The 14,345-nt window shown below is 41.8% G+C and overlaps 2 protein-coding genes across 2 annotated transcripts in view; one reads left to right on the forward strand and one right to left on the reverse strand.

Annotated features, from left to right (window-relative positions):
• The window catches only part of LOC135519014 (beta-galactoside alpha-2,6-sialyltransferase 2-like), a 79,478-nt gene extending 65,856 nt beyond the window's left edge, over nucleotides 1-13,622 (forward strand). Inside the window, 1 exon segment of the mRNA XM_064944048.1 lies at nucleotides 9,270-13,622. Within this exon segment, the coding sequence (XP_064800120.1) occupies nucleotides 9,270-9,517 (248 nt within the window). The 3' untranslated portion in view covers nucleotides 9,518-13,622.
• The window catches only part of tmtops2b (teleost multiple tissue opsin 2b), a 59,759-nt gene continuing 49,914 nt past the window's right edge, over nucleotides 4,501-14,345 (reverse strand). Inside the window, exon 4 of the mRNA XM_064944049.1 lies at nucleotides 4,501-6,292. Within this exon, the coding sequence (XP_064800121.1) occupies nucleotides 6,077-6,292 (216 nt within the window). The 3' untranslated portion in view covers nucleotides 4,501-6,076. The remainder of the gene's footprint in view (nucleotides 6,293-14,345) is intronic.

Below are 14,345 nucleotides of genomic sequence, written 5' to 3' on the forward strand. Positions count from 1 at the left end.
TGACATGTCTGGACCAGCTAATCATAGTATTTGACCAGAGTAAACAGTGTGGACCAGCTAAATCATAGTATTTGACCAGAGTAAACAGTGTGGACCAGGTAAATCATAGTGTTTGACCAGAGTAAACAGTCTGGACCAGCTAAATCATAGTATTTGACCAGAGTAAACAGTGTGGACCAGCTAAATCATAGTATTTGACCAGAGTAAACAGTGTGGACCAGCTAAATCATAGTATTTGACCAGAGTAAACAGTCTGGACCAGCTAAATCATAGTATTTGACCAGAGTAAACTGTCTGGACCAGCTAAATCATAGTATTTGACGAGAGTAAACAGTCTGGACCAGCTAAATCATAGTATTTGACCAGAGTAAACAGTCTGGACCAGCTAAATCATAGTATTTGACCAGAGTAAACAGTATTTGACAGTAAAGTGGACCAGCTAAATCATAGTATTTGACCAGAGTAAACAGTGTGGACCAGCTAAATCATAGTATTTGACCAGAGTAAACCGTCTGGACCAGCTAAATCATAGTATTTGACGAGAGTAAACAGTCTGGACCAGCTAAATCACATATGTCAGAGTCAAGGCCCGGGCCCGCGAGAAGGTTTTTTACGGCCCCTGGGATGATCTTGATTTATTATTAGAACCGGCCCGCAGACCGCAGCAAGCCGGCAGCCCGCATTTTAGTACTACATTTCCCACAATGCAACGGTGACGCACCGAGCAGTAATTTCAATATTTATTGGCACAGCAGTCGTCAGCATCACAGTAAAATTAACTTTCAGATATCAAAAATGGCAAAACGGAAGGTGGACACTGAGAACCAAACAAGGTGGGAGTCGGAGTATATGTTCACAGAGGTAGCTGGAAAACCTGTGTGTCTTCTGTGTGGAGAAAGTGTGGCGGTACTGAAAGAGTATAATCTGAGACGACATTATGAAACGAAAACGCGGACAAAAACAAGAATATGGACATGGAACAAAGGCTACAAAAGGCAGAGGAATTAAATCAAATCTCGACAGGCTCTGTTCAAAAAGCCAAATCACAAGGCCAGGCTGCTGTCAAGGCCAGTTTTATTTTGGCAGAAGAGATCGCTAAATCAGCCCGGCCATTTACGGAGGGGGGATTTCATCAAAAACTGCATGATTAAAGTTTGTGATTTTGCCCAGAAAAAAGGCAACTCTTTTTAAATGTGAGTCTGAGCAGAAACACCATTGCCGAGAGAGTAGACCAGTTGTCCATCAATCTAAAAGACAGCTTGTGAAAAAGGAAAAGATTTCATTGCATATTCCTTGGCTGTGGATGAGAGCACCGACATTTCTGACATTGCCCAGTTGTCAATTTTCATCCGCGGAGTGGACTCCAGCCTAAGCGTGACAGAGGAGTTTTTGGCTTTACGTCCTATGCATGGCACAACTACGGGGCATGATTTGTATGAAGAGGTGTCAAGATGTGTAAATGAGATGGAGCTGCCTTGGGAAAAACTCGTGGGTTTGACAACACGTGCGATGTGTGGACCGGACTGGTGGCTAAAAAGATGCAAGAGGAAAACGCGACAGGTGAGCTGACAGCTTATCATTTGACCAGGAGAGCGGTAAACCTTGAAAATGGAGCATGTAATGAGCATCATCACGCGCACAGTTAACTTTATCAGAGCCAAAGGTTTGAATCACCGCCAGTTCAAGGCATTTCTGACGGAGTTAGAAACGGAGCATGGTGATTTGCCTTATCACACAGAGGTGCGATGGCTAAGCCAGGAAAGGTGCTTCAAAGAATCATGAGGAGATTTGTCTGTTCTTGGACAGCAAAGGGAAAGACACAACACAACTCCGAGACGAAATGTTTCTGTGTGAAATGGCTTTTCTGTGTGACATTACGAGTCATCTGAATGCAATGAACTTGCAGCTGCAGCTGTCATCTCTGAATGTACAGTACAGTGAAGGCATTTAAAACCAAACTGACTCTGTGGGAGACGTGCGGAAAAAATTTGAGCCACTTTCCCAGCTGTGAAAGAGAAGCTGTGACGCACAGCTGATAAAATAGGTATGCTTGCACTTTCGACGCCGAGTGACTTTGAAGCACAAAAAAGCAGGTTGGAACTGCTCGGTAACCCATTTGCTGTTGACGTGGAAAGCTGGACCTCCAATGCAATGATGCACTGAGGGCAAAATATGCGGCAGTGGGTGCTGCGGAGTTCGCCCGTTTCCCGACACAATGCCCCAGCTGCGCATCCAGGCTGCTCAAACGTTGTCTATGTTTGGCACACATACCTGTGTGAACAACTTTTTCTTTGATGAACCTGCAAAACATCAATCATAGTATCCACTTGAGGATTTCCTCAGCTCAGAGCCTTACCATTGATGAACTTGTGGAAAAGATGGGACACCACCAAGTATCACCCTCAAAAACAAGTGAACATTACTGTGCAATCACATATTTAGAGTTTTTACTCAGTTCAAGTTTAAAAGTTAAAGTTTAATATTTGTTTTCACTGCATGTTACTTCTCCTTAAACAAAGTGTTGTTTTTGATTAATAGATTTTTGCACTTTATTTTATTGATTTCAATCCAATTATATTTTAAAAATATTTCAGTTGAGTGGATGAACAAAATTGTGTTTTTTTCTTTGGTAAATTTAGCCAGCTAAAATAGAAAATATAGTACTGATTGCCTTGAATACCGGTTTCTTTCATTTAATGTTCATGTTATGGGGATTTTTATATAAAGGAAATTTGTCTTTTGTGTCTGTTGAAAATTAAAGATTACTGACAGAGCCATAGAAAATATTGCTATCTGATCATATTGGAATATATTTGTTAGGTTTTCAGTAGGTTCAATTAGGTTCACTAGACTATATGCGTCATTTAAAAATTTTTCAATGAACATTCGAACAGTCCGGCCCTCGGCTTGTAGCTAAATTTTTTATTTGGCCCTCCGTCCATTTGACTTTGACACCCCTGAGCTAAATCATAGTATTTGACCAGAGTAAACAGAAGACAGACTGTTGGATGCCATCTAGGAGCTGGTCCTTTATGAGCACTTGATTGATTGGCCTTCCATATTTCTCTTTGACTTAGTAACCTCTTGATACTCCCCATCCCGGATCCGGGATCGTGAATAAAGCCTCAGGCTCATTAGCATAACGCAACGTTAACGATTTCTGAAAATCGCAAATAAAATGAAAATAATGCGCCTGCTCTCAAGCTTAGCCTTTTCTTAACAACACTGTCATCTCAGATTTTCAAAATATGCTTTTGAACCATAGCAAATCACTAATTTGTGTAAGAGTATTGCAAGCTAGCTTTGCATTTTGAGTAGCATTTAGCACGCAACATTTTCACAAAAACCAGATAACCAAATAAATAAAATCATTTACCTTTGAAGAGCTTTGGATGTTTTCAATGAGGAGACTCTCAGTTACATAGCAAATGTTCAGTTTTTCCTGAAAGGATCTTTGTGTAGGAGAAATCGCTCCGTTTTGTACATCACATTTGGCTACCGAAATGATCCGAAAATTCAGTCACCAAAACGTCAAACTTTTTCCGAATTAACTCCATAATATCGCCCGAAACATGGCAAACGTTGTTTAGAATCAATCCTCAAGGTGTTTTTTCACATATCTCTTCATTGATATGCAGTTCGTGGAAGCCTGCTTTCCCCTCAGAATCGCATGGAAAAATACCAGCAGCTGAAAAAGACGCACCAATTTCGACGGAGGACACCGGGCGGACACCTGGAAAATGTAGTCTCTTATGGTCAATCTTCAAATGATATGCCTACAAATACGTCACAATACTGCAGACACCTTGGGGAAACGACAGAAAGGGCAGGCTCATTCCTCTCGCATTCACAGCCATATAAGGAGACAATGGAAAACGGAGCCTCAAAAATCCTGCTGATTTCCTGGTTGCCGTTTCATCTTGGTTTTGCCTGTAGCTCCCGTTCTAGGGCACCCACAGACAATATCTTTGCAGTTCTGGAAAATTCAGAGTGTTTTCTTTCCAAAGCTATCAATTATATGCATAGTCGAGCATCTTTTTGTGACAAAATATCTTGTTTAAAACGTTTTTCATCCAAAAATGAAATTGCGCCCCCAGAGTTTCAAGAGGTTAATGACACTTGATTGTCTAAATTGTGTGTGTGTGTGTGTAGAGTAGATAATGCAGACTCCAGTGCATTTTTAATAGCCACAGGAAGTTGACGTGTCTTCTGCTGTAACTCCCCTTCTCCCGACCTCTTAAGACCAGTTATTTCTGAATAGATTATGCATGCATTACTGTTACAGGGCGGTATTTTGTGTTGCGGTGGGATTAGGGTGTTGTTTAGTTATACGGTAGTCGTTTAGTCCCATTTGGGGGGGAATGATGTCTCAAACATTTTATTGTCCCCAGTGATGTGGTGGTGTATTGCAGTGTGATATTACATATTGTTTAGGTAATTTGGTCAGTTTGGATTTCTCAGTAGACCAGTGAAAAAACAAATCACACAAACACAGAGAGACTGAATTCAGCACTTTCTTTGTACAGGTTTGCATGAAGGGGGTGGGAGGGGGAACAAGATGTGGACAATGGGGGCACCCCAAACGTCACACATGAATTTATGAATTGAAAGTCAATTCTCCCCAATCAAAATGCCGGCAGGTCCGGCAAAGTCCCGTTCCCCATATTTGAAATCCATGTCGTTCCTCAATACAAAAGTTCAAGATCACCCACAGTCACCAGATCACCCACAGTCACCAGATCACCCACAGTCACCAGATCACCCACAGTCACCAGATCTCTCGCAGCTGCCAGATCACCCACAGCCACCAGTGTAGCAGTCACCAGTATCCTTCTGAGCTGAACTCATCTATTTCCTGTAGAAAGTAGTCTTTGTTCTCTGGATAAACTTTCAGTCTTTGTAGCCTTTACCATCTCTTTACTGGATATCCCAATATAATATACCTAATATATCCCATAGCTTATTGCACTTTAGTCCGTGGCTGCATCTCATTCCACTTCTTTCCAGAGCCTTATGTGGTCACTACTTTGGGGAATAGGGTGCAATTTGAGGCACAGCCTCAAACGCTCTCATCAGTCTTCACATATCGGACAGCACAGAGGCTGGGAGTGGGATACGCACTGTGTGTGTGTGTGTGTGTGTGTGTTTGAGGCGTGGGGTCGGAGTGTGTGTGTGTGTGTGGGGGGGGTGAAATGTGACAGAGATACACCTTTTCACTTGGGCAGTGCTGTGTGTTTTGTGGTTTGCCAGTGTGTTGAGCGATGGTATTTACACCAAGACAAGCAGACTGTCAATAGAGCAGAGTGACATTCAATGGTACACACACACACATTAATTCATACACACACACATACACAGAGTCCATACACACACCCACACAGAGAATCCATACACACACAGATAATTCATACATACACACACACACACACACACACACACACACACACACACACACACACACACACACACACACACACACACACACACTCATAATTCACACACACACACAATTCATACTCACACACATACAATTCATACGCACACACATAATTCACACACATACAGTACATAGAATTCATACATACACACATTATTCATACATACACACACAGAATTGACACACACAGAATTCATGCACACACATACACAGAATTCATAGCCACACACAGACACACATTTCATACACACATACACAGAATTCTTACATACACACAGAATTTATACACACACATGCACACACATACACAGAGATACACACACTTCCTCTTTTGCATGCAGGACACATGCTCACTATATTACACCCTCCGCCCCATCCACTCACATAAACTTACTTTCTCTTGCACACACATGGACAATTTCTCACACATGCACAGGTAAACACAGCAATCAGTAAACAAATCGAAGTGGCTGGGCACGAGCAGAGGAGAGACCCCCGAGGGTAGTTATGCGTGGGGCTTGGAGCGTTCACGTTGTGATGGTCTATTGGTTTGCACAGTACACCGCTCAGCTAGTCAGCTACTGTATCATCATCATCCAACGGTCATCTCTTCCCCGTTGGTCATCCCGGCGTGCCTGCTCAGGAAGTGACCTCGGGAGGGTTGTTGCGCTCAGTGGCCGGGGTGCTGCAGCCATGGTTGTGGATACCAGTGGAGACCCGGGCGGTGCACGCCACCGTGTTGCTGTAGACACGCCGGTTGAGCTGGATGGCGGTGGTCTTGGAGGGCATGGAGGAGAGGCCGTTCTCCGTGGAGCGCCGTTCACACCGGAACAGGATCAGGAAACACCTGTAGAACTGAGGAAGGGAGGAGATATTAGTGGGGAGGGAGAGATTTGAGGGGGGAACAGGTAGGGCAGATATGGCAGAAGGGGGTGAGGTGAGCAGGACAGAAGGAAGAGGTGGAGGGGAAAGCTGTTGCTACGGCAATGAGAAGCAAAAAACATCATTATCCATCTTCTCTTTTTGCTCATTTTGGTTGCATGAACCAACCAGGACTCGTACATGGAGATCCTTTATCATTGTCTATGTGCTCCATGTTTCTATTGTTCCATGTTACCATGGCAGCTGATGGTTCTATGGCCTGTATCATGCCATTTCTCTGGGTTGTATGAACAGAGTGCTGATATGTCACTTCTATTCTTGGCAAATAACACTTCATTTGCACTTTGATTATTTGGTGACCTTCTCCCTTTTGTGTCTATAGCAACAACAGACACTAGCAAGAGAGGTTGTGGAACGGTCACCCACAGAGTGAGTTGGTGTAACCTTTGTTCCGTCTCCCTCGAGAGGTTGGACAAATGTATCCGTTCTCTGAGTTTGACCTGTCACATTTCTCTCCGATGTCTCAAAGCTAAACAGGAAATGAGGTAGGCGGAGAGGAAAAGCCCCTCTACGGACCTCACTGCATCAGCAGTATAGCATCAAAGACAGTACAGTGTGAAGATAGGCAGAAACTGCTTCTCCAACAGAATTCCCAGATCACACTTGTAGGCGACGTCATGGCGACTTTAGCTATCTAAGCTCATGCACAGAAACACCTCATTGGGTCCAACGGTTGTGTGGCGCCGAACTCGAATGTGCAGGCCATCAAATCAAAGACACTCCTTCGCTATTACGTTGGTTTTGATGATAATTAAAATGTCAGATTACTGCAAATCTTGTGCAAGTGACAATGACAGTTTCGCCTACTTAAAACATTGGCTGGAATCTTTGCATTTAGATTTAGAGAAAATTATCAACTAAGGAGTGTGAAAACGGGGATGGATTTGGGGGTATCCAGACTCTAGTCTCTCTCTCTCTCTATATATATATAAAACATTTTTTTTAAATATATATATATATCCCGGTCAAAAGTTTTAGAAAACCCCTTGAATAAGTAGGTGTTCTTTTATTTTTACTACATTGTAGAATAATAGAGAAGACATCAAAACTACGAAATAACACATATGGAATCATGTAGTAAACAAAAAAGTGTTAAACAAATCCAAATTAATTTGACATTCCTCAAAGTAGCCACTCTTTGCCTCTGCCAAAAAAGTGTTAAAACAAATCAAAATAGATTTTATATTTGAGATTCTTCAAATATCCACCCTTTGCCTTGATGACAGCTTTGCACAATCTTGGCATTCTCTCAACCAGCTTCATTAGGTAGTCACCTGGAATGCATTTCAATGAACCTTGTTAAAAGAGGAATTCCTTTCCTTCTTAATGCGTTTGAGCTAATCAGTTGGCTCAGTGATTAGTGGTATACAGAAGATAGCCCTATTTGGTAAAAGACCAAGTCCATATTTTGGCAAGAACAGCTCAAATAAGCAAAGAAAACAAGAGTCTATCATTACTTTAAGACATGAAGGTCAATCAATACGGAAAATGTCAAGAACTTAGAATTTTTTTTCAAGTGCCGTCGACCCAGAGTTACTGCTGCTGCAATGTAGAAAATCGTAAAACAATAAAGAAAACCCCTTGAATGAGTAGGTGTGTCCAAACTTTTGACTTAATTCTTATATTTTCTAATCTGCAATGTTTGTTTGGTTACAGTCATTTCTGTTAATGCATTCAATATATTATTATTCCAGTATTTTACTGTTCTCGTTGTCCGAGGGGACACATTGTTTTTCAGAGTGCACAACCTATGCTACACTTGTGAGAAACAAGTTTTGGTTTATTTCATTCCATTTACAAGCTTTGTCAATTTAGTCATTGTCTTTTGTTTGAAGTGCTTCTGTCGAGTAAGGACACGCCCCTGATTACGCATAGAAGTAAACCTATAGTGTCCATTTGAGGATCTGATGATGTTTCTGATTGGCTGTGGAGCTTCTCAAAGTCTGTTTTTACATCCATTGAGAATTACAACAGTTCCTCAATGTATTTGAAACATCCTTCCAGCTCTCTCTCTTTCAATAACCACACAGCATGGAAGAGAATAATGTTATGCTCTGATCCAGTGGAAACATCAGAAAACAGGCCCGATGACCTCTTACCCCTTGCGCAAATAGCCTACAGCTGTGTCTGTAACGAGCTCACTGGCTCAGGAAACTCTGAGGGCCCAGAATATAAATTAGCTCGCACCAGCTTTAGGCCAGACCCAAGTTAATAGTTGATACAATGTTCGTTGCAGACAGGCCATGTGTAGCCAATGTGATTTTAGAGGGTATTTATTTTTATCAGGATATTTTCTATCTGCAGTCTGCAATGTTTTTATTTGTTGGCTTTATTGGCTATTTATACATAGTTGGCAATGGCAATACGTTACTTTTTAGGTTTGTATCATTTTCATTCATTTTCATGACAATGAATTTGAGATACGAAGACATTATTATAAATTAAATGAAACTGTTCCATGAAAATGTGCCACAACTGGCACGCAGGAAGGTAGAAATGGTAAGATAAATTGGCATTCCAGGTGAGAAAGGTTGGTGACTCCTCATGCAGCCTATAACCAACAACTTCAGGAGAGTGAAGGCAGAATCTGTGAAAGCCAATAGGAGCAGGAGGAGGAGAGTCTGGTTAGGTTTTTTTCTTCTGCTTATCTTGATCTTTGGCTCCCTCTGGAGTCATTTGTCTTATTTCATCTAACAGTGCGCTTAAAGCATCAAACAAGCTCAATACATATATAGTTATTTTTCTTAATTTTCTTAATGTCTATGCATGTAAAAATACACGTTTTAAAATTCCTACCAATCGATTCGTCTAAAGAACAGATGACTTTCAGTCGATCAAAAATGCTAGAATATCTAACCCCTCATGCTCTGCCCTGCCATTGTAATTACAGGCATCCTCCTGATGATGGCGTTGTGCGAAGAGGTCCATGTGTACGAGTACATCCCCTCGCTGCGGCAGACAGACCTGTGCCACTACCACGAGCGCTACTACGACGCTGCATGCACCCTGGGGGCGTACCACCCGCTGCTCTATGAGAAGAGTCTGGTGCAGCGCATCAACACAGGCCCTGTGAGAGACCTGAAGAGGAAGGGCCGTGTCACCCTCCCCGGCTTCAACACCGTCAACTGTGAACTCTGAACTAGGAAGCCACACATGGAACCACCATGACTCCACGCGTCTAAGGGAAAACGGTTCAATAAGAACCCTCTGGACTCTGACCTTAGGGGGAATCCTGAGGCAACCATGTAGAACCATGTAGAACAGTGGAGGACCTAAGCCATAGCCCCTCTGTGTGGGATGGGATCAAATTGAAGGCTGCAGCTCTAGTCTAACTACATAAATCAGGATTTATCAACAGAACCCACATCGGTCAAAACCTTGCCTTCCTCAGAGGCAGGGTTGGGTAGGTTACTTTCTCAATGTAATCAACTACAGTTACTAGTTACCTGTCCAAAATTGTAATCGGTAATGTAATTTTTGGATTAACCAAACTCCGTAACGTAATCTGATGACGCTCAGTTACTTTTGGATTACGTAGAAAAAGACAAAAAGATCATCAAATGCATTTGGTGTGTCATCATAGTGGTCTTTGATTGGTGGTCATCATTTGGTGTGTCATCATAGTGGTCTCTGACTTGTGGTCAGACTCGCTCAGGTGGAACAAACTTAACCTTGCCCCTTTTTTTCAATGCTTAATTGAATGTCACTGAGAAAACAGAAAGGTGTCATAATGTATTTTTTCGCAAACATCCTTTCTAAATTAAAAAGTAATCCAAAAAGTAATGAGCTAGTTTTTCAAAAGTATCTGTAATCTGATGATAGTATTTTTGCTGGTAACGTAACTGATTACAGTTACCAGTTGTTGTAATCAGATTACATTCAATCAGCTACTTTTCAACCCTCAGAGGGTTAACAAGCCCAAGACATGCCCAATATGACCACCTCTATCTCTGCCATTGCTGAGCCGGAAGAGAGCAGAGCTGTCTAGGGTAGCAATAGAAAAGTGTTTTTAGATAGAGAAACGGTTTTGATATATTTGGATGTTTTTTGCTGTTGTGAAGCGTTGTTTCTCCAGAGCTCTGGTTGCTCTTCTTTCTTAAAAGGACAGTCCACAGTTTTTTTAATGGTGGGTTATGGCTCTCATGGGGTGGTAAATTAATGTTTAAGAAAATGAGCAGTGGTCCGCACTGAATGTCTCACACACGTCCATATCGAACACACACTTTTGAAAAGGTACAAACTCTGCGTCCATCAGCCACACTCCCGACAACATGTGACACACCTGAAGTTGTATTGGAAATGTACCTTAAAACAATACATACACAACACACACCTGTACACTGTACATACAGGCACACTGGAACTACACCAAACCCTCTTCGCCTTCTAAGTATTATCTAACCAAGATGGAGGTACATTGTTTTTGATCTACAACTGTCACATGTTGCTGTATTTGACATTCCTTAAATGTTATTTTCTATTCTTATTTGTTGTTGTCAATGATTTTGAGTGTTTGCTGCTACTGCGCTTTATGTTACTCTCCTGTCCAATCCCCAAGCTTGACTGCACCGGACCTGTTGCCAATAAAAAGATTGTCATACTCCCCACTTAGCACTTTAAGACTGGCTAATGACAGGCTGCCACTTCAAGGCTGCCACTTCAAAGGCATGTCTGGTGGGTAGTTGGGTACCAAACCCTGGAAAAAACATTGGTTGCCCATTCTTAAGTTTAATCCAGTACACCAAATGATGAGAGGCTAGTGGAAAGGAGCTTGGTGGTAAGAGAAAGGACTCACAAAACCTTCTCAGAATAGCTATAACCCTGTGCCTAGTGGCCAAAAGAACACTGGGTTGCCTTTCAAAACACCCTCAGACTGATTATTCACATATGCCATCCATTTAACTGCAGTGTCATTGTTGAACTTTTTGTTGCTTATTTCATTGTTTAATAGCTGAGATTTAAAGAAGCCTGCTAATCCGCCCATAACTCAAACCGCCCTGTGTTCTGTTAGTGGCGAGTAGGAGAGATCTCTAGTCAAATTCCCATACTGTCCAGTGTCCACCCCATGCCAAAAGGCAATCTGACGTCTCTTTAAAAGCAGCTGTAGCTACTGCGCTGATTGACCTGTCACTTTGAATGTAATCAAACCTCTCCTTAGGGCATTTCTCTCTACGAGCACGACCCAGACTGTGTGCCATTTGATGGAGTCAAGAGAATGAGGGTTTCAGTCTGCAGGGTTTAGTAGCTCGACTGCCTCCCAGGCATACAGCAGAGCGTAGTCTAGTTCTACCTTGAGACTATCGTTCATTATGTCTTTACCGTTGTCATTTTGACTCAATACTCCAATATTGGTCTGAAATGACTATTTTGCCTGAGCTTGCAGCAGCCTGCCCTGGTGCGCTGCCGGAGGACATTTCTTATCGTGGCAGGGATTTCAAGCAGTAATATCTCCAGACTCACTTTGTGTTTTAATGGCTTTGTTATTTACCCTGACTCTGTGCCAGACTTGCCTACAGTACATTTCAGCTAGCTTGTGTGTGTGTGTGTGTGTGTGTGTGTGTGTGTGTGTGTGTGTGTGTGTGTGTGTGTGTGTGTGTGTGTGTGTGTGTGTGTGTGTGTGTGTGTGTGTGTGTGTGTGTGTGTGTGTGTGTGTGAAAGGAAAGGAAAGGAAAGGAGATGGGGGATTTCTCAGAGACCTAGTCTAATAGTTTGTTCTGTAGGATCAATATCTGGCCATGCTGGAATGGACAATGGAGGCTTAGTTGTTTCCAATCACAAATCCGCTTACAACTACTAAGCCTCACCTTTATCCCCAGCTGACCCAATGAAAACAAACAGATCATGTACTTGTCCATCTATCCTATTTGTCACTGTAGTTCTCTCCGTAGCGGCCAGCTAGTGACCATTCCCTGGCCAGGGAAAACATGGAAGGGGTTGATATTGGCAGTCAGTGACAGAATGCAAATAAGAGATGTGTGTTAGCGTGTGTTATTCTGTATCGTGTTGCTATGCCCTTGCTCCAGGAACCATGCCTAACCAGGGTTGCATAAAGGAGTTTATTCAGTCCTACACATGGCAAACAAACGCTGCTTGCGATAAACCGAGGCAACTGTTGTTGTATTCAGGTGATAGAAGAGAGACCGAACAGGAATACCATTTAGAGTTAGCTGTTTTAAATATGTGATGTGTCGGTATGAGGGAACTCTGATGGCTCTTTGCAATTTTTTTAATTTCTTGTAGTATTGTATGTTCTTATTACATTGAATGTTGTACATTTTTTATAAATTGTGTTCATGCAGGGCTCCCTTGGATAGAGTCCTTTGTATATTCAATGGAACTCCCTGTAGAAATAAAGGTTAAATAAAATAAATAAAGCCTTTGCAGTAGTTCGGGGAGCTAACGCAAGTTCAGGTCTCAGGCAAGGTTACTCAGCACGCATGCGTGGTTCCGAATAACGGTTACACCGGCACTCCAGGTCAAGCAAAATATCACACCGGATGGAAAGAAAACATTGGCTTTGAGGAGCCAGACACACCGCTGTGTCGTATGATCGCCTAGGGCCAACCTCTCACTGAGAGATCTGACTGAGGGAAACAAGGCAGTTGTCAAGCTGTCTGGAAGAGTCTCTTACACACACTATATCAGAAGTATCATCTCTGATTCATCTCCATGCGTTGTTTATTATTGATGTTTACAAATCATCAACTGTAACTAGGGTTACAAGGGGAGGGTGCATTACTGGAATCTCTGTAAAATACCAGAATTTGGTATCTTAAAAAGATTTTATGTACTCTTTCACAAGATATCTAGTGGCCCATTTGGGTACTTCAGAAAATCATGGGTGTCTGTAATTATCTCTGGCCCTCTGTGTGGCCTTATCACATGTAAAATATCTAAAATAATGAAATAAGATATTTTTCAAAATGATGACAGCTGTAAAACATTATCTTAATTATAAACCATCAACTTGGTGAATACCACTGGTGTTTTAATGAGGCTTTTAGCATGAAGTTTCCTTTTTTAGTTTTTTACACGTATTTGTTCATGTTTTGGTGTCAAACTGGTGGCAGTTGTGTAAAAAGGCAATAAATGGAAGAGTTGCAGTTAATTGAAGATAATTCCCTTGTTGCTTAGATGCTTTTTTTCATGAATTGGGATATTTTCTCTTGAACCATCTGGTCTATCTACGAGAACCTCATGGATGATATGGACACAGATATAATAAATGAATGCTATATATGAATACATTTTTACATGGTATAAACTACCAAAGTTATGATTGCCATATTTTCTGTTAATTACCAAAAGGACTAAAGATCCAGTAAGTTTGGTAAATTACCAATAGCATTGCAACCCTAACTAATTGTAACTGTTACGCTTGTGATTGTGACACAGTGATGGTGCAAAAAAAATATGAAATTAATTTGTAATAACTTTGTTTATATTCCAATGGACAGAGCATGCAAGTCTAACCGGAGCAGGGCTATGAGGTTTAAATTGTCCATGTATACTGTACTTTACTGTTCTGTAATTGACTGTAACTTAGTCTTTAGAGCTCCAAGTAAAAAAACAAAAAAGACCATGCTGGAAAAATGTCCAATATTTCTACTGGCGCTGTGTATATTGTGTGCGTAAGGAAATACCATGCTGGAAACGAGAGCAGCTATTATTAGCATCTTCATGTGTTCTGTAGAAGCACTCCTTGATCAAATGCAATGCCTTTGGCAACGGTAGTGGAATCTTGATACTGTTCCCAATTATTTATTTATTTAACGTTTACTTGCTGATGCAGGTAGGTGGTTGGGTGGAAGGGGGCTATGTTTGTCTTCTAGCAGGTGTTTAAGGGGATAAAGACTGTCTCTGTATGGACTGACATGCCAGACATCTCTGTATGGACTGACATGCCAGACATCTCTGTATGGACTGGCATGCCAGACATCTCTGTATGGACTGGCATGCCAGACAT

This window comes from Oncorhynchus masou, chromosome 29 (genome assembly GCF_036934945.1).
Source record: "Oncorhynchus masou masou isolate Uvic2021 chromosome 29, UVic_Omas_1.1, whole genome shotgun sequence".
Taxonomy (NCBI): domain Eukaryota; kingdom Metazoa; phylum Chordata; class Actinopteri; order Salmoniformes; family Salmonidae; genus Oncorhynchus; species Oncorhynchus masou.